The sequence below is a fragment of the Cervus canadensis genome, chromosome 22 (assembly GCF_019320065.1).
Source record: "Cervus canadensis isolate Bull #8, Minnesota chromosome 22, ASM1932006v1, whole genome shotgun sequence".
NCBI classification, from domain to species: domain Eukaryota; kingdom Metazoa; phylum Chordata; class Mammalia; order Artiodactyla; family Cervidae; genus Cervus; species Cervus canadensis.
This window is the reverse complement of record NC_057407.1, coordinates 17,546,864-17,566,852: the sequence shown is the minus strand read 5'-3', so window position 1 is coordinate 17,566,852 and position 19,989 is coordinate 17,546,864. Positions and strand designations below refer to the sequence as shown.

At 43.1% G+C, this 19,989-nt stretch overlaps 2 protein-coding genes across 16 annotated transcripts in view; one reads left to right on the top strand and one right to left on the bottom strand.

Annotated features, from left to right (window-relative positions):
* Positions 1–1,804, top strand: part of ACOX2 (acyl-CoA oxidase 2) — a 28,307-nt gene extending 26,503 nt beyond the window's left edge. For all 10 annotated transcript variants that reach the window (XM_043441994.1, XM_043441995.1, XM_043441991.1 and 7 more), the window contains exon 15: positions 1,637–1,804. In XM_043441994.1, the coding sequence (XP_043297929.1) occupies positions 1,637–1,699 (63 nt within the window). In that variant the 3' untranslated portion in view covers positions 1,700–1,804. The remainder of the gene's footprint in view (positions 1–1,636) is intronic.
* A 2,759-nt stretch (positions 1,805–4,563) lies between these two features.
* KCTD6 (potassium channel tetramerization domain containing 6) overlaps positions 4,564–19,989 on the bottom strand; it is a 44,597-nt gene continuing 29,171 nt past the window's right edge. For 2 of the 6 annotated variants that reach the window (XM_043442017.1, XM_043442016.1), the window contains 2 exons: positions 7,367–7,435; positions 4,564–5,993 (listed from right to left, as the gene is read on the bottom strand). In XM_043442017.1, coding sequence (XP_043297952.1) covers positions 5,307–5,993; positions 7,367–7,393 — 714 coding nt within the window. In that variant the 5' untranslated portion in view covers positions 7,394–7,435 and the 3' untranslated portion in view covers positions 4,564–5,306. Of the gene's footprint in view, positions 5,994–7,366; positions 9,422–11,664; positions 13,295–13,509; positions 13,623–13,898; positions 14,136–19,989 lie in introns of those variants that run through there. The other 4 variants (XM_043442015.1, XM_043442019.1, XM_043442018.1 and 1 more) reach the window with 4 other exon arrangements.

The following is a 19,989-nucleotide window of genomic DNA, read 5'->3' as shown; positions in this document are numbered from 1 at the left end:
CTCCTGCCACTTGACTGTGAACAAGGAGAATCTTCATCGTCCTAACTCCAGGGTCTGCCACAGAGTAGATACTTTGCATTTACGGAGTAAATGAACATGGTTCTGCAATCTACATAGTGGGACGAGGACCCTGCTGCGCACACAATAACGCCAACTCTCCCCATCCTAGCGTACCGCACCTTGCTAAAAGGTGAAAGGGAGAGCAACGTGGCTCTTGCACACACGTTGATTTTAGGAATGTGAGTTCACACCTGACCTTGAAGAACTGTTTCCAGCTAGTTGAAATGACACTCATCTTACATTCCCGGCTCCTCTACGGATTGCCAAAATAGCACTTTTAAAGAGTTGTTTTCTAATCTGCTGTAGGTAATTTTGAAACTGCAGAAAGAGACATTTTTCCCCCTCGTTTGCGCTAGCAGAAAAAGGAACACTACAGGTATTTCAAATCAATTAAAATGAAAGCTACTCTGAAATATGCCTCAGGAGACCCAAAAGTACAAACGGGAATTTATTTCACTGACATTTCTACCAAAAGCAAAATGCTATGCTGAGTTAAATGTCTTAGAACTGTAAGCATCTCTTCTGTCTGGGGGAGGTTAAGTGTTGAGTTCGAACCCAGTCGGCAGGATGCACTCCCGTGGTTTACTCTCTCCACAGGGTCTCCTTTCTGTGTTTCCCCCTGATCTGGACGCTAATGCAAGACGGTTTCTTTGTAATGAACTGCAAAAGGCTGTTCCCCTTCCCCACTAGAACTCCTCTAAGTGATTCCCTATAGATACAAGCAGTAGAGGCACCACTGGGGATAATTTCTAAACAAGAATCCTATCTCCCCCCAATTAGTCTACTGTAGAAATTTGTTAAAATGGTTGCCATATGTTCAACACACCTACCATTCATTCACTCATTCAATCATTTAACAAACAGTTACTGAGCATATGATGTACACCAGAAACTATGCTAGGTACTGGGGACACAGTGGAGAACCCTGTCATCAGGGAGCTTACAGTTTCAGCTCAGACAGGCAAATGAAACAATATTACAAAAGATGAGGGTAGAGCAGTGAAATCAAGACATCACATTAGAGAATAAGGTAGGGACTTCCCTGGGGTCCAGTGGTTAAGACTACTCCACATTCCCAATGCAGGGAGCACAGGTTCGATCCCTGGTCGGGGAACTAGGATCCCACGTGCTGTGTGATGTGGCCAAAAAATAATAATAAAAAATAAACATTTTTAAAAAGAGAGAATAAGGTGTATTAAGAACACCCAATTCTGACACAGAACACTGCTTATTTCATTCCACCTTCTGGTTTCTTGCTTTGTGGTTAATGTGCGCAATTTCAAAGAGTCAAGCCTTTTATTTCTATTAAATCCCCAAAGCAAAATGGTAAGTTGTGTTTTTTTAATTGGCCACCTGCAACCACAATTTGAAATCTGCATGAGAAAAGGAAGGATGCCCTTTGGAAAAAAATGTTTCCCCATATGTTCACCACAAAATGGATTTTAAAAATAAATTTAAAAATTAAGAATCTTATGTAACGTTACTGTTTTAAAACTATAAACTTAATCTGAAAGTGAAAGTCATTAATCCTGGCAGAAAGAGTCTGTCTTAATAATGCACTTCTTTCTACTCACAGGGGAACCCTGCCTATGAGAAATATATAAGACCACTATTACAAGGCCAGAGAGCCAGGCTCTGAGACGAGCTGCAGCACTGGAGAGGCACCACCATATGCTGGTCATACTACGGTACAGGTGTCATTAAAATCTACAACTACACATGTACGTGCTGTTTCAAAGAATCATTATCCTTCAGAGACACAGTCTGAAGCACATGCAATATCTGATTTATTCCAAAATAATCCAGGGGAAGGAAAGGGGGGAGTGAATCATTGTTGAAGCTGTTCAATGGGTACGTGGGTGTTTACACTATTCTCTCTACTTCTGAATGTTTAAAATGTCCCACAATTAAAAAAAAAAAAAAAGCACTATCCATTTGTAGCATTTATTTTGGGAAATCCCAGGGTTTTGCTTTAGATCTATTAGTTATCACTTGTGTTGTTACAGCACACATTTATTCATCCCAGGGCTTAAAAGAAAACATACACGCACACACATGCACATAAACAATCCTCTTCTAAAAGTGTATATACCTGGTACAGTCTAAATAAAATGTCAATCACTTCACACCAATCAGAATGGTTGTCACTAAAAAGAAATAGGGACTTCCCTCATGGTCCAGTGGCTAAGACTCTGCTTCCAGTGCAAGGGGGCAAGGGTTCGATTCCTGGTCAGGGAACTAGATCCCACATGCCACAAGTTAAGACCCAGCACAGCCAAATAAATAAATACTTTAAAAATAAATTAAAAAAAAAATTTTTAAGGTAATAAATAATAAGTACTGGCAAGGATATGGAGAAAGGAAAACACCTGTGCACCATTGGAGGGGAGTGTAAGTTGGTGCAACCACTATGGAAAACAGTATGGAGGTTGCTCAAAAAGTTAAAAATAGAGCTGTGATGCAATCCAGCAATTCCACTTCTGAGTATGTGTCCAAAGAAAACAAAAACACTAACTTGAACAGAAACACGTGTTACCCCTACATTCACTGCAGCATTCTTTAGGACAACAAAGATATGGAAACAATCTACGTGTCCAACAACACATGAACGGATAAACTGTGGTGTATATAAACAGGGCTATTACTCAGCCACAAAAAAGAATGAGATTGTACCATCTACAAGAGCATGAATGGACCTAGAGAGTACTAGGCCAAGTAAAATAAATCAGACAAAAGAAAGACAAAGCCCATATAATTTCAATTCTATGCGGAATCTAAAAAAAAAAAAAAAAGACAAGTGAGCAAACAAAACGGAAACAGACATAGATACAGCAGTGGTTGTTGGGGAGATAGGAAATAGGTGAAAGATGAAAAGGTACAAACTTTCAGTTATAAAATAAGGCACAGGGTGTCATGTATACCATAGGGCGTATAGTCAGTAACACCGTGGAAACTCTATGGTGAACATGGTCACCAGCTTTATCATGGTGATCGATTCATAATAAATATAAATGTCCAATCACTATGTTGTACACCTGAAATCAACACAATATTACATGTCAACTATACTTCAATTTAAAAACTGAAAAGAAAAAAAAAAAGCTCCAGGAATACAACATAAATGTTTAAAAATCAACTCTTCTACAGTAAAAATCATTTAAAATTTCATAAAAGACATAACTGTCTCAAATTATCCAAATATAACCATGCTACATTTTCCACATCATTTTCAACTGCCCAAGTTAAAAAAAAAAACACACTCAAAATTAAATATTATCAAACAAATTGCAAAAAACCTCAGCAGGCTACTTTTCCTAATATACTCATATAAAGAATCATTTAATCGTTAATAACATAAATCTTAGAAAATTTACCAAAAGCAAACTTATCTCCAGTAATCTGGACAAGGAAGAGGCCTCATAAACATTTAACTCTTAAAACCTTGGAACAACTAATAGTCACCCTTCCATACCAGTTTTCAGTCCAAATTAATTTTAGCTTTCATTCACCTCCGTTAACTCAACAATGAGTTGACTGGCTAGGCTGTTCCTTTTTCTTGTCATTTCTTTTTTAGGTAACCACTAATCAATTTGAAGTAAGAGACAATTTTCTAAAATGATAATCTCACTTAGTGCATTTACTGAAACCACAGCCACCTACCAATAGTTAACGTTAAGGGATTTTAGTTTGAAAACGGTGAAAACAGGTTCTAGATATTGGTCATTTGTCAAACCTTAAATTTTCAGAGCAACGTGGGCTAAAACGGATGGTAAGACAGTGTTCTCATGCTCCTTTGAAAGAAGAGAATTTCAGAATCTACTCAGAGAAGAAAAGGGAGTCTGGGGTGCACAGCCTCAGAACTGTACTCCTCCCTTAGACAACAGGGAAATTTCTGAATTTTCTTTTAAAAGGTGTTCTAGTAAACGAGGAAGTTTCACTATAGTTAACATAATCCTTCCTGTGAGCAACTTCCAAGAGACAGAATCAAATGAACTATGCAAAATAAGACTACAGTGAAGTAAATAAAAGTACACCATATCTCCAACTGTTCTAGATCCTTCGTTCACTCCAGTTTCCTTCTCCTCAGAAATTTAATCTTAGTAATAAATTGCATTCATGGATCAGCATTAACACATGAGAATAAAAAGGTCTGAGTCCGTTGGTCCCTGTGCTCAACACAAAACTAGAAGAAGAGTCATGCAGCAGTGACAACTGGAGGAAAATCTATAATCTTCAAAATGAGTACTATTGGAAAAAAAATTGTCAAGCTGCACGTTCGCTGTCCAGCTATGCACTGTTTTAGACAAAACTAGTAATTTCATCAATTCCCTGACTCAACAGCACAGTAGAATTCCATAAACTGCACCCTGAAGTTCCCACTGGGTCCTTCTGAATCAAATACAAAAGTGCTATATGCAATATTTATTAGGACAGAAAACAATACATATTTTAGACAAGGAATAAGATTTCCCCCTTAACAATAATCAACCAATACACACCTAATTTTCATATTTCAATTTTTATTGTATTTTTTTTTTTTCTGGTAGACAGTACCACTTGACAATTATACTGCACCAGGCATAAGAAGTTAAGATTTCTACCACAGGGACGTTTTGTATTCAGAATCCAGTATAAATATTTCTAGTCAGACATCTCCATGGCTACAGATATTTGGTTGCTTCATTTATATGCATAGAAAGAAACAGTTGTCATAACTGTAAAAAGCAGTACTTAACAAGTACTTTTACATGATTGGAATAGTTTTCCTTTAATATTACAATACTGCTTATTGGTCTGAAAACTAGGTCACCCTACATGATGTTCTGATTTTTCCCCAAGGCATCATGAGTACTGTTTATTCTTTCACTCCTGCATTTTTAGCCTTCTAGTTAATTTAGGGACTATTTAATCAGAAATCATTTTAGCACTGCAAAAAAAAAAAAAAAAAGGAAAGCTTTGTTAAGGGTACATTATAGACCATAATGATTTTCAGACTTCTTTGTATTAAAAAAAAAAAAAAGGTATCTGGAGGCTCGGAACAGGCACATGCACACTTGGGGTGAAGGGAACAAAACATAGAGGAGTCTGCTAAAGCACAAAACTTCCTTCTGGTCCCCAATGCCTTCAAATAAATACAAATATTAAAAAAAAAAAAAATCTCACACTGTGATTTTAAAAAAAAAAAAAAAAGGCCAGCCTCCTGGATCTCCCGGCAAGCGCAGTCCCAGGCCCCCCGGGGCTGGAGGTCAGTCATCCGTCTTCCGGGCCAGCCTGCAGAAAGTCCAGTTGTGTTCCACTGTGTTCTCATTGGCCCGCTCGCTCATGTGATGCACTCGTGTGTTGCGGATCGTGAAACCCTGTTTTGTAATGTACTCCATCAGGTGGACTCGGAGAGAGACTTCCTGGTGATAATCACAGGGTCCAAAAGTAAAGGACACCTGGCAATCTCTGGTGTCCATCATGTGCTTATTCCACTTCGTAAAATAGTTTGATATGCCTTCTAGTAAGGAATGGACCTTGGTGGTGATGGTTAACTGGGTTATGATGACAGCTACCGGATTGGAGTACTTAGAAAGCTTCCGGGTACTAGATAACTCCACGACTTCTTCAAAAGTATCCACGGGATACAAAGGCTTGGGGTCATTGAGACACTGAATCAAGGGCTCAATCTGATAAAAGTCTGCTTCTTTCCGAAGCAGATCAAATTCCTTAAAATCCAGGGGTAAGGTCAGCTCTGAAGTTCTTAAGAAGTTGAGGACATATCGGAAAAGAGGTCCATCTCTATCAATGAAGTAATTGCCTTGAGGGTCTCGAGCTGTGGGGAAGTCCCCCCCAAACATGGCTCCAAGCATGGAATCCGGGTAACGCGTCAATGTGGTGAGAGACGTCGTGTACAAGTGTCCACCTACATTTAACGTGACTGGGTCAGTCATCTGAAATTGTTTAAAACATGATCAGTCATCTGAAAAAAAATTCTTTTTCTTAAATCCTAACTTTGACAAATTAAGAAAATTAGTGGCAACAAGCAAAGCGAAAGATTCAGGCTACAGCACATCCAGCAAGCCACTGATGCAAAACAGCTTTAGTTTCAGTGAGAAACCCACCCAGATGAAGGGATCTAACATTCGCTTTCAACAGAAAAAAAGAGGTATGTCCACCGCTTCAGAGCCTGCCACTGAGAAAGGAGGGCATAACTTCCGAAGCCATTTAATTTCAGGCCCAAGGTCTAGAGGTTTTCAGATTAGAGTACATTATGGGAAGAGGAAGAGAAACTTAAGATATACTCATTTTTTTCCCCAATAAAAAAAAAAAAAAAGACTATGTTTCTTAACTCAATTTAACATAAAATAGAATACAAATGACTGAAAAACATAAAGATACCTACTTTCAGTATTTCTGTCTTTCCCCCCTCAACATAAGGAGGGAAATGATGAAATTTTAAAAATAGAAATTTGTGTGCATTTAATCTCAACTTTTCATGGAAGAAATAGTGCCAAACACTAAGTTAAAATATACAGTTTGGTCAAAACAATCTCACATTTTTTGTTGTTGTTCTGTCTCTAAGTCATGTCCAACTCCTTGCAACTCCACTGACTACAGCCTGCCAGGCTCCTGTCCACTGGATTTTCAAGGCAAGAATACTGGAGTGGGTTCTCACATACCCAAAGGCTAATATCAGCTTTCAAATTTCATAATCTGATAGTATAATCACTTTTGTAACATTAATGTCACAATCTGACCTTTAATTTCGAAAAGCAAGCTTCTCTAAATAATACATACCTTCAGCTTTTAAAATCATACTTAAGAAATAAAGCAAGACAGGTAAAGACAGGTAATATGCAAATAAAATATTTCTTACCAAAGGAAAAAAAAATATAGGAAGACACATGCACATGCAAAAAAAAAAAAACAAAAAAAAGGACTAGTGGGCGAAATGGCATCTTCTCAACCATTAACCTCCCCAACCACAAGAATGTCCTGTCTGCTGTCACCTACTACACATTCATTTAACAGTCATTACTCTATGAAGGAAGCGTCTTAAGAGAAATATACTTTAAGACCAAAAAACAGTGATTATTAAAAGTTACATGGAGAGTCCACACTGAGCTCGCTTACTTAAAAACACCAAACAAAGTTAAAACACCCCAAAATACACAAAAACTAATTGGGGGGGAGGGAAGGGTTGTACCGTTCGTAAGTTCCATTCTTATTGAGATGCATTATATCTAAGAATACATATGAAGCGAGAAAAGACACACAGAAATAATTTGCCAGCCTTCAAAGCGCATCCTCAGAAGCCTCTCACCATATAGCCCCAGTCTCCATTATCCATCTGCTCCAGTGCTGGTCTCGGGGAGCCCAGGTTCCAGGGAAACTTGGGGAAGAGAAAAAGACATGTGACAGTGCGTATCACCATGAAAACAGAAGAAAGGTTTTCTCACCCAACAGCAGGCCAAACACCAGAGAAGTCCTCATCTTTTGCTCTGAGGCAAAGATCTAGGGCAGAAATGATTTCCCAAAGGTCTTCTAGGGGTCTCCCGACATCCTTACCACAATGGGTACCTAAGAGACTGGCAAATGTTTATACACAGGAAACAGTTATCCTAAACTTTGAGAGGAAGGTAAAGAGTCTAGGGAGTAAACCAGTTACTCAAATTCTACCTATCTTCTCTGAAAATTCAATTTTTAGAATTCCTGCAGAAGAACATTATGATTAACCCTACAACCTTATCTGGTACAAAACTATGACGATCCTTATCAAAAAGGTTAACAGAGGGAAACAGTGAACTCTTTTTCATAAGCATTTCAGCTACATAAACTAAACATCTTAGTAAAAGCATTAAAAGCCATAAACCTCCCAGACACTGGCATCTCTTTCCAACAGAAATACACCAGAAATGTAGCTCTGCTGTAACACAGAAAACCTAATTACACTTTTAATAATGATACATTTCACTTGCTACAATAATCAAAACAAATACAAAACAAGTTACATGCCAAACCATAGGAGCACAATTTGGGGCAGAAAAGAACCTTACCAATCTATCATGGGAGTCACTAGGCTGGTGCTTAGGAAGGGATGCCTGAAGACATTGACAAACACCCAGATATTAATGATGCCATTTTTATTTTATCTACAATTCAAAAGCACTTTAACAGTTTCCCAGCTACTGAACTGCTTCAGTCAGTTCTTCACACACATCAATCCCCAAACCACCCGGCAATGCAAACTCCAAGGCAAATTTCAAAAGCTTTGGCAAGAGACAGTAAGAAACATGGACTTCAGGGTATTTAACCAGGAAAAGCACTGTTTGTTTGTTTGTTTGGTCTTGTTTTTTTTAACGGATTCATTTTCCCCACTTTTAGAGGAATCTGGCACACTCATTCCCAGAACAGGCCCTGGCTACAGAAGATCACAAAGGCTCTTTCTCAAAAGGTCACTCAGGCATGTAGAGAACATTTGCATAGCACAGCAGGGGCTGAAATCAGAGCCTCAAGCATCCATTTCTCTACCTTGCAAATTCTTCAAAGCAAACAAGCTAAAATGTAAACCAGACAACTGTGGGGTCAGTTTTTATTCTCCACATTCAGCAGCTGGGTATAGGTAGGGCTCCACATGCTATAGGGTGAGAAATGGAACACATGTCAAATTCAGGGCTGTTACGACCACCTTTCATTCCTCTGACTGACTTCAACAACAGAATTTTAAGTAACAGAACCAAGAAAGAGGTTTTGACCAACTTGTATTACCTGCACCTGATCCAGTTACTGACGCGACAGACAGACCAGCAGATGGAACAACTGAGCGATTTAAAAGGCCAGTCACCCGAAAGTTCTGCTAAGATGCCCACCTCTGGCCTTCTCCCATCACCCAGCATTCACTGGAGGTACAGAGGCGGGGGGCCTATGTGCCAGCCAGATACACAGAAACAGCAAAGTCCGGCCCTTGCCCTGGTGAGGCTTTCAATCTCTGAAGAAGGGCCACATGCAACAGCTAAAGTACAGGATTCAAAGGTCCCATATAAAAAAGTTGGGCTGGCAGAGAGCTGGGGGAGAAAGAGCAAGACCACCACCAAACATGAAAACGGAGGACTTTGGGGAAGGGCTCCTCTCCGTGGGACGCAGCAGGAATGTGTGAACAACCTGAAAGGGATTCTAGAACAAAGAAACAATTAAGTAAAGGGCTGAGGGCTCCCCCACAACATCCCTGATACAGTAAGCAGAATGTGCATAATTATCCTCCTTTTGGAGATGCTTCCCTGGTGGTTCAGCTGGTAAAGAATCTGCCTGCAACGCAAGGGACCCCGGTTCGATTCCTGGGCTGGGAAGATCCCCTGGATAAGGGATAGGCTATCCACTCCAGTATTCTTGGGGTTCCCTTGTGGCTCAGCTGGTAAAGAATCCACCTGCAATGCGGGAGACCTGGGTTCAATCCCTGGGTTGGGAAGATCCCCTGGAGAAGGGAAAGGCTACCCACTCCAGGGTTCTGGTCTGGAGAACTCCATGGACCTTATAGCCCATGGGGTCATAAAGAGTTGGACACAACTAAGCGAATTTCACTTTTCACTTTCAGAGATGTAACAGACAAAAGGCACATTAAGAGACTTGCTCAAGGGCCCATACCTAGAAAGTAACTCAACAGGAGCTTGGGTTTTCTGACTCCTAGTCCAAATCTTTCCATAAACCAACTCCTCCGACAGAAACTGAAAGAATAATATCCAAGAAACAAGAAATCCAAAGGATTAACTTAAAAACTCCTAACAGCCATCTATTAACCCTATCCACCTAGTGAGGATTTATTTACAAATGTAACAGTAACTCAGTCAAAGTGAGCAGTTTTCATGGCTTTGTAAAATTCCCTTGAAGCAAAATAGCAAGGGCCTACTGTCCAGTGTGATTCAAGACTGCTATCTTCGATCTTAAACAACTCCACTTTGCGAATATCCAAATAGTTAAATAAGACACAGGAGATGCAAAAAAAGGGAAAAAGGAGACCAAAGACAACTAAAAAACGAAGAAAAAGGTATCATCAAAGTCACGGCTGTTATGCAAGGACTGTCCACTATTAATCCTTTCTTTTTTTACTGCTAAATCAAAACAAGATAGCTTCTTGGGCAATCACACACACACACAGTTCGATGATGCTCCTGAATCTGTTCTACAGCAAAAGGCAAGGTTCTATTCCTGTACAAAGATGTAATAAAACCTCAAAGCTTAATAATTCAGGAAAGCAATTATGGAAATCTTATAAGTCCATGTTTCTTTAAAAAGTACCCAAAGGCTCCCTTCATTTCTGTATAGGATACATCAAAATAAGATGAAGTTACTAGCAGTCACTTTTGATAACAACTACTAAACTGTACCCTCAAAATGAAAATGTTCACTTAAGAGCTCTAGAGCAGGAAAAAGAGTAATGATCAATTTACATTTTATCTCTATGCCTTACTTCTAAACATCCTCTGTAGAGATGCTCAGATACAGCACAAACAAAACAAACAAACAAGAGAAGCAAGGACATTCCTGGTCAACCAATAGCTGGAAAATCAACCTCTAAACTGATGACTGTTAGGACCATCTCAGAGACAATGCAGATAAATGAAATAAAACACAGTGCAAAAGAATTCCAGAATAGCTTCAATCTCTTCTACTAAGTCATTTTCCAGAGCTGCTAACAATTAGAAATGATTCATTTGCTTTTCATCTTCTCTCCCTTCTGGCACTCAGCAGTGGAGGACTTAATGAGAAATTGAAGGACCACAAGACAGACAGCAGAAGGAAGATCTTGAAATGGGCATCAAATGTGCCTGTCTTATTAGAGGAACACAGACCTAATATTTCAGAAAAATGGCCAGGAATGGAGATCATGAAGGTACCAATGAAAAACATCTTTCCTTTATAGTGACTTGCCTTACTAAAAACTGTTTTAAACAACAATGAATACAACCAAACAAAAATTCAAACAAAGACTTCTGACCCTGTAAAATCAAGTTCACCTGAAAAGATCTGACCTTTGGCTCAAATAAAATACATGTGGTAACAACCAGCAGACCATTCCCAAAGTAAAGTAGTTCTGAAAATTCACCCAGATGCAGCTTCAAACATTAATTATGACTAATATATAAATTCTGACAATATAATGTTAGCAGATAATTATTTTAAGGAAAACACAAACTCAAGAATTTATGAAAGCCTTAAAAAAAAACTGTTAACAATTTTCCACATTAGCAAATGTGAAAAACACACAATTCAACAAGTGAATGACTTAAAGAATAACGTAAGGACCCCTGAAACTCATTTTCCTCCCCACAGCAGGACTCAATTACAGGCTTCGTGGTTATGATGAACTAATTTAACACACACTTTCTGGGCTTATCATTTCTGCTACAGACTAAGAATTCTCTGGAATAAAACTCCTACCCCCATCCTACAAAATAACTTATACACTGCAAGACACACCTCCAAACTTGAATAAATAATAAAAACATCACTATTTCCTTCCCTAAGTTTCCAGGTAGCCCTTTTAAAATGCCTTTCTACTTTCTACTGAAATCTTTGTGGCTGGCATTCAGAACAGACGACTCAACAAATTCCATCTATACATACCTTCAAAATTACCTTTGTGCTGAATTTCTCTGTTCTTGAAATGTGGGAGTTTTTGAAAGTGAAATACTTTTTATAGTAACTAGTTCAGCAACATCTAAAGGAGTCTTTTGGGTTAACGCTCACATACAGGCTGGTTTAAGTAGCCAGGCACAGAAGGAGAATGTGATGATGATGTTAGGTTATGCCTGACCATAACCACTACACAAATAAAGATCGTTTCATTCAAAAACTAATCCTTTTTTCTCTCTGCTCTCTCCATGTGGTCTACCAAAAAAGGTGCTCTAGGTTTGAAAATTGACTTTTCATACTGAAGAGCTACCACAAACAGTCACAAAACCAGACTATTCCTCTTACCTAAATTTCTGTAAGATAAAACAGAGTAATACCACATTCCCAAAAGTAATAGTACCACTTAAGCACAACACAAGGGCAACAACTGGCCTACACGGTGACAGATGGGGGCTTGGGGTCTGAGGCCACAGGCAGGCCAGAGCAGGAGAGAGAGAAATGGTCACAGGTGAGGATCCTTAAGCCAACTTGGCTTCATTACTAATTATAAGACCCAGAGTAAATCACTGTGTTGCCCAGCTGCTTCTTGGAGAAAAAATAAATGAGATCATGAATCGAAAATTTATGGGTAACCTGGCAAGTGTGAAAATACTAATGGCAGTAGCATACATATAACTTCCATGGTTAATTGAGAAACTTGAGAGTGTGGACACAAGTAATTCAGAGCATGGGCATGGAGACAGGGCAAGATGGAAGAGGAGGTCACTTAATTTGCTTCCAGTCTCCCTCATCCCGTCCTCCTTTTCTTGGAGTGCCACAAGGGAAGATCACAGGGAGCATCTGGCTTTCACAAGAGACCACCAGACGTCGGAACTCTTCATCACAGAAGGCACTCCTCTGAAGCATGACTCAGGATTATATCCAAGGTAAAGCCAAATCCAAATAAATATTTGTATTGCATTTTAAATAAACTCCAAATATCACAATCCAAGACACGTTCAGTGATTCACAGATTCACCCTAGCATTTCTTTATGTAGTAATGCTTTAAACTGTGACAAATTAAAATTTAAATGACATGAACCTTAGAAACAGCATCTACGGTGGTCCTCACCACTCAATTCATAATATTTATGATGTTATGCAAAATGAAGTACTAGTATGGTCTGACCAAAAAGCAAGTTGTCTCAACCTACCAACCATGCAGGTAAAAAAAAAGATTTTCCTCTTCCTAGCTACACATCTGTTTATTCAAAAACATCTCAGTCCTGGGCTCAGTCCTGTGTTATCTTGGAATCGCTTCTTTCCTATCTTGGAATCGTTCATATGCTCGGGCGTTTGTGACAGCAAAGAAAATGAACATGCCAAGGGAAAACGGTAACACACGCTCAGGCTACCCCAAACGCTCTTAGCCAAACCAAGTCACCTCAGGTCTCTTGGCACTCAAACCTCTTCTGTCACAAAGCCCTAAAATTGGAAGTATCCAACTTGTTCTAGAACTGGTATAGTTGCAGAAACATGATAACTTCAGCACAATATCCAAAAAGGATCTCTGCTTCATCTCTCAAGTCCCACCCCTCAGACACAGCCTCCACCACTGACAGCCCGGCAGGTGCTTCAGAGGCTCCTCATTACCATGGCCATTTATCACCTCTGACGTCCAGCATTAAAAACGCCCTGGCACACACAAATCTGGGCATTAAGAACTCAGCTGCGGTCAGTCTCTTTGGGGCAGAAAAATCCCCTAAGGCAGGGTTCAGAAGTCCTGCCGGAGGCTTTAAAATAAGGTAAACTGTAGCAAATAAGCACCACCCAAAATCAATCATTTTCCAGCAAACCTCGAGGTGCTCCCGTCCCGGCTTCACTGCTGCCCACAGGCCGAGTCCCCCACCCCGACCCGGGCCCCGGGCGTGGGACGGGAGACACTCGGGGCCCGGGCATGGGGCGCGCACCCGAGCCCCGAACCCCGGTCCGCCGAACCCGCACGTCCCAGCGGGGCGGGCCCCGGATCCTCCGCCCAGGCCGGCCTCCGGTCGCGGGCAGCCCGCGGCGGGCTCGTGCCAGCCCCGGAGCGCGCCGCCTGGACTCCCCGAGGTCCCCTGAGCGCGGCCCCGCCACCGCCCGGGCTCCCCTCAACCCCGCTGCCGGGCCGCTCCGCGCGGTCTTCTGCTAGAGCCCGGCCCTCCCGAGCCCCGGGCCTCCGCGCCGTGGGCCCGCCCCTACTCACTGCGCTGCGGCGGCGGTGGCTGCCGGGCCGGGAGACGCCGGCGGCCGGAGAGCGCGAGCGCGAGGACGAGCGAGCCCGCGCCCGGCGGCGGCGGCGGCGGCGGCAGAAGGGACGACTGAGCCCGCGCCCGGAGTTGCGGCTCCTGCCGCCCGGCGCGGGCGGCGCCTTTCCAGCGGAGACGCGGCGCCACGGGCGCGGGCGCCCTCTAACGGCGGCGCGGGCTAGTGACCGAAGGGCCGAGCGGCCGGAGAAACTCAAAACCGGCGTAGCCTGGGCGGCTCCTTCAGGCTGGCTCCGCGGCGGCCCTGAAGCCCCGCCCCGACGCCCGATCCCGCCCCCGAGGCTCGGGCCCAAGACCCACGTGCTCCGCCCAGAATTCGCCCGACGTCCCGCCTCCGCCCGCACTGAGGGATCTGCCCAGCCCCCGGCACTTTTCGCTAGGACTCAAGACTAGTTTCTCCTGTCATTTTACGAATACTTAAGGGGCCCCGACCAAGTGCCAGGCCTGGCGAGTAAAGCGGTCACCAAGAAGGAAGGGCTTCCTAAGGAAAGGAGAAACATTAAAGACCCAAATAAACGGCCGACAAAACAATGACCAAAAAAAAAAGTTATGATTATAAAATGTTGGGAGGTACATGAATTCGATGGAGAATAAGGGAGGGGGTCTCTGCTGCAGCTACGGTGACTATACAAGATCTGGACTCCGGGACTGTGGTCCCAGGACTCCTGGCCTTGCCCTCTGTGGGATTGATAAGGTCACCTCTCCAGTCTTGTGGGAGGAGTAGGGAAAGACAGCCAGCTGAGAGAAGGGCAGCAGAGAAAACGACCAGTGCAGAAGCTCTGAGGACTGAAGGAGCCAGCCCTAGAGGAAGCTGGCACCAATACTGTCCTCATTTCACCACGAAGGAAGCCAAGGCTGCAAGAGTGGGGAATTACCTAAAGTCTCAGAGCTAATTGGTTTCCAAACATAGATTCCTTCCAAACGGAACTCACTTCCGGCTAACCAAATCCCCATCCCTTTCCAGGTGAGATCAGGTATAGGGTTTTTGCCATTTCTCCTTCACCATAAGCAAGAGAGTTCCAGAAAAACATCTTTCTGCTTTATTGACTATGCCAAAGCCTTTGTATGGATCACAATAAACTGTAGAAAATTCTGAAAGACATGGGAATACCAGGCCACCTGACCTGCCTCTTGAGAAATCTGTATGCAGGTCAGGAAGCAACAGACTGGACATGGAACAACAGGCTGGTTCCAAATAGGAAAAGGAATACATCAAGGCTGTATATTGTCACCCTGCTTATTTAACTTCTATGCAGAGTACACCATGAGAAACGCTGGGCTAGAGGAAGCACAAGCTGGAATCAACATTGCTGCGAGAAATATCTATAACCTCAGATATGCAGATGACACCACCCTTTGACAGAAAGTGAAGAAGAACTAAAGAGCCTCTTGATGAAAGTGAAAAAGGAGAGTGAAAAAGTTGGCTTAAAGCTCAACATTCAGAAAACTAAGATCCTGGCATCTGGTCCCATCACTTCATGGCAAATAGATGGGGAGACAGTGAAAACAGTGACAGACTTTATTTTGGGGGGCTCCAAAATCACTGCAGATGGTGACTGCAGCCATGAAATTAAAAGACACTTACTCCTTGGAAGAAACATTATGACCAACCTAGACAGCATATTAAAAAGCAGAGACATTACTTTGCCAACAAAGGTCCATCTAGTCAAGGCTATGGTTTTTCCAGTGGTCATGTATGGATGTGAGAGTTGGACTATGAAGAAAGCTGAGCACCAAAGAACTGATGCTTTTGAACTGTGGTGTTGGAGAAAAGTCTTGAGAGTCCCTTGGACTGCAAGGAGATCCAGCCAGTCCATCCTAAAGGAGATCAGTCCTGGGTGTTCATTGGAAGGACTGATGCTGAAGCTGAAACTCCAATACTTTGGCCATCTGATGCGAAGAACTGACTCACTGGAAAAGACCCTGACGCTGGGAAAGATTGAAAGCGGGAGAAGGGGATGACAGGGGATGAGATGGTTGGATGGCATCACTGACTCAATGGACATGAGTTTGAGTAAGCTCCAGGGAGTTGGTGATGGACAGGGAGGCCTGGTGTGCTGCAGTCCATGGGGTCACAAAGAGTCGGACACGACTGAGCAACTGAACTGAACTTCACCAGTATAAGCACTTGCCTTGGAAACTCACCTGCGCTTCACCATTTTGAGTGTGTGATTGCCTCTGGTATTTATCTGCACACTCATCACAGTTATATCTGATATTTGGTTTTCTCTGAAAAACTCAGTGGGCTTCCCAGGTGGTTCAGTGGTAAAGAATCTGACTGCCAAGCAGGAGACCCGGGTTCCATCCCTGGGTCAGGAAGACCCCCTGGAGAAAGAAATGGCAACCCACTCCAGTATTCTTGCCTGGAGAATCCCACGGACAGAGGAGCCTGGCTGGCTAAATAGGTTCCATAAATGGCATACGGCTCATTAATACACCTGAGTGCACCATTATATTCAAAAAGACTAGGTGAGGATACAGGGAAATGTGTGTAAAAATAAGCAGTGTGCAAAATGGTATACATGATATAATCCTGATTTTATTTTCAAAAATGTAAATATCCATAGACAAACATTTTAAACAAATATATCAAATCACTGATCATAGTTCTAGGCAGTAGGATGGGAATATTAGTGACATCACTTTCAAATGTTCTTCTGAATCTTCTATATTTTCTACAGTCCATGGATGCTGAATTTATAATCAGAAAAAAAAAGTTTTATTTTTTAAGAAAGATAATTCTGATATTACCCAACACTCAGACCTCCAGGATTTGGTGCCAATGAAAATCCAAAACTGCCCTTTGCTTAGTGGTATCCCTGAAGGAGTCATTTCCCCTCTCAGGACTTCTATTTCCTCATCTAAAAACTGAGAGGAATTAATTTTTCAGTGGTTGTGTCAGTACAATTCCTATATATCTAAAAGTTTTTATTGCTATTGTAACTTATATTATCAAATTTATATTTTATAACATAGTTACTGAAATGTGGTTCATTTCCTACAATAATTTTATATTCAGCAACTCTTTTAGTTCTAACTGAGTTCTAATAAGTTTATATGCTCTCTTGAATTTTCTATGTAAGCAGTTATAGAGTCTGCAAGTAATAACATTTGGAATCTTCTTGTCCAGTCTTTATTTTCTTTTCCTTATTTTACTGCACTAAAACCTCCAGCACAAATTTGAATAATGATGATAGTGGTCATTTCTATCTTGTTCTTAACTGTTTCTAATATGGCACCATTAAATATGATGTTTGTTGCAGATTTTTGGTGGACTCCCTTACTCAGAGTAAGGGAGTACTATTCTACTTTATTATGAATGGGTGTTGTATCTTTCCGACCTAGGGATCAAACCTGGGTCTCCTGTATTGCAGGCAGATTCTTTACTGTCTGAGCCACCAGGGAAGCTCTGTTGAATTTTATCAAATGTGAAATTCGCCACCCCCCACAATGTAGTTAATTACAATCATGGCTTTTACTGTATTAAACCATCCCTGCATTCCTGAAATAAACACACCTTGATGATGTGCTTTTTTCTTCTTCTTCATATAGTATTGCATTTCATTTGTTAATATTTTATTTGGACTTTTTATATCCATTGCTATGAACGAGATATGCCTATGATTTTTCCTATCACATTCTCTCTCTGTCTGGTTTCATTACCAAAGTAACATGAGCCTCATAAAATAAATTAAGGAGTGGGTGCCTACTCATTAGGGCAGCCTCTGTAAGACTGAGATTTTTCTGTTGTTTGGGTTTTCCATACAATTCTCCTATAGGCCATCTTGATTTGGGGGCTGGGGGTAGAGAGTTTACCCTTATATCCTGACTCACAGCATTCAACCTGACCTCGGGGCCCACTTCTCCACCTGCAGAGCTCTTGTGGGCCACCAGGAATCTCCTTGTGGCTGAATCCGAAAGCTACCCCTCAGATCTCCCTGAAGTGACATCACTGCCCACACTCTCCTAGGGACACCCCCTTCCCCAGCCCTGTTCTAGCTTCCTCCTTCGTCTCAGACTCGTGAAGATGCACCTCCTCTTGCTTTACCCACGCCTATGCCCCGGTTTCTGTGAGGCTGTACCCTCTTCTCCATCTACCCTCCCTGTGGACTGACTCAGTCACCTCCGTGGATGCCACTACTATCTCTAAGCCAAAACACTCCCAAATCCACACCTCCAGCCCAGGCCTCTCTCCTGAACTCCAGACCTACAAATGTTGCATATGCTAAAGCCCCTGCTATGTGCCAAGCACTATGCTAAATGCTTTTATCCTCTGTGTCAGTTATCTACTTCTTGTTGCTCAGTCCCTCAGTCATGTCCAACTCTTTGCGACCCCGTGAACTGCAGCACGCTAGGCTTCCCTGTCCTTCACTGTGTCCCAGAGTCTGCTCAAACTCATGGCTGTTGATTTAGCAATGCCATCCAACTATCTCATTCTGTCGCCCCCTTCTCCTCTTGCCTTCAATCTTTCCCAGCAAAGGTCCTTTCCAATGAGTAGGCTCTTTGGATCAGGTGGCCAAAGTATTGGAGCTTCAGCTTTAGCATTAGTCCTTCCAATGAATATTCAGGGTGGCTGCATCATAAATTGTCCCAAAATTTAACTTAGGGGCTTAAAACAACTTTTTTTTTTTCTCTTGGTTACACCACTCAGACTGTGGAATCTTAGTTTCCAGACCAGGGTCTGAACCCAGGCCCAGGCAGTGAAAGCGCCAAGTCCTAACCACTGGACTGCCAGGGAATTCCCAACAAATGTTTTTTTAATCTCACAGTTTCTGAAGGTCAAGAATTTGAAAGCAGATTAGGTAGGCAGAAGATCTTGCAGTCTGGATGTCAGAAGGACTGTTGTTGGCTGGGGCACAGACATGTGCTTCAAGCTCACTCGTGTAATTTTCATGTGGGATCTAGTTTCCAGACCAGGGTTGGAACCCCAGCTCCCTGCATTGGGAGCGCGAGTCTTAGCCACTGGACCACCAGGAAAGTCCTGCGTCTTTTATAGCCTAGCCTTGAAAGTGACACACCCAGAATCTCTTGGTCTCACAGACCAAGCCTATTGCAGCGTGGCAGGGTACCACACAAGGACCCGAATACCAGGAGACGGCATCATTAGAGGTAATCCTGGAGGCCACTGCACCCTCGCAACTAGAAGGACAACCCACATCATCCCATAAATGCAGATGAGAAAACAAAGGAAAGGAGAGGTGAAGTCGGTGATCAAGGCCACACGGCCAAGTCCGAGAAAGGAGGTTTGAACACCGCTTTGCCTGGCTCCCCTTCCGCAGTCCACCAGCGGCTCTCTCACCTTCGACATGTACAAACCTGAATGCTCTCGCCTCACCACCCCCAAGCCTCCCAAGTCCCCAGCTCAGCTGGGCAAGTGGCGCCACCGTCCTCCCATCTGCCCAAGCCAGCAGCTTTGAGTCACGCCTGCTTCTCCCACCCCCTCACTTCCCAGCACCAGATCCCCCAGCGCTGCCAAGTCTTCCTCCTCAGTGCGGCCGGGATCCATCTCGCCTTCCCTTTCTTTCCGTCTCCACTTCCGTCGCGCGGGGCCGAGCCACCCAACTGTCCGTCCTGGGCCTCTGCCGTGGCCCCATCCAGGCCTCCCTTGCTCTCTCCGCCCCCACGCTCTCCATCCGTCCTCCTCTCTCCAGCATGAGTCACCTTCAAGGACACAAAGCTGGCAGTGTCACCCTGTTTCCTTTCAACTTCGGTGTCTCTGGCTCCCACTGCCTTGGGGATCTGGTCCCCATCCCCTCCCTCCCGTGTGATCCGGCCCCCGCCCACTGGTCCAGCCTTCCCCCTTGGCACCTCTTCACCTCCCCGGCCTCTCTGGTATCGGGAGTCCACAGCAAACATTTTCACTTCAGGGCTGCCGTCATGCTGTTCCCTTACCTAAAACACTCTTCCCCCAGCGCCCGGGCAAGCCTGTCTCCTCCTCCTTCAGCACGTTGTCATCTCCCCAGAGAGGCCTCCCGTGACCTCCCAGCCCAGCTGACGTCCCCCAGCGGTAACTTCCACAGTGTCCCTTTT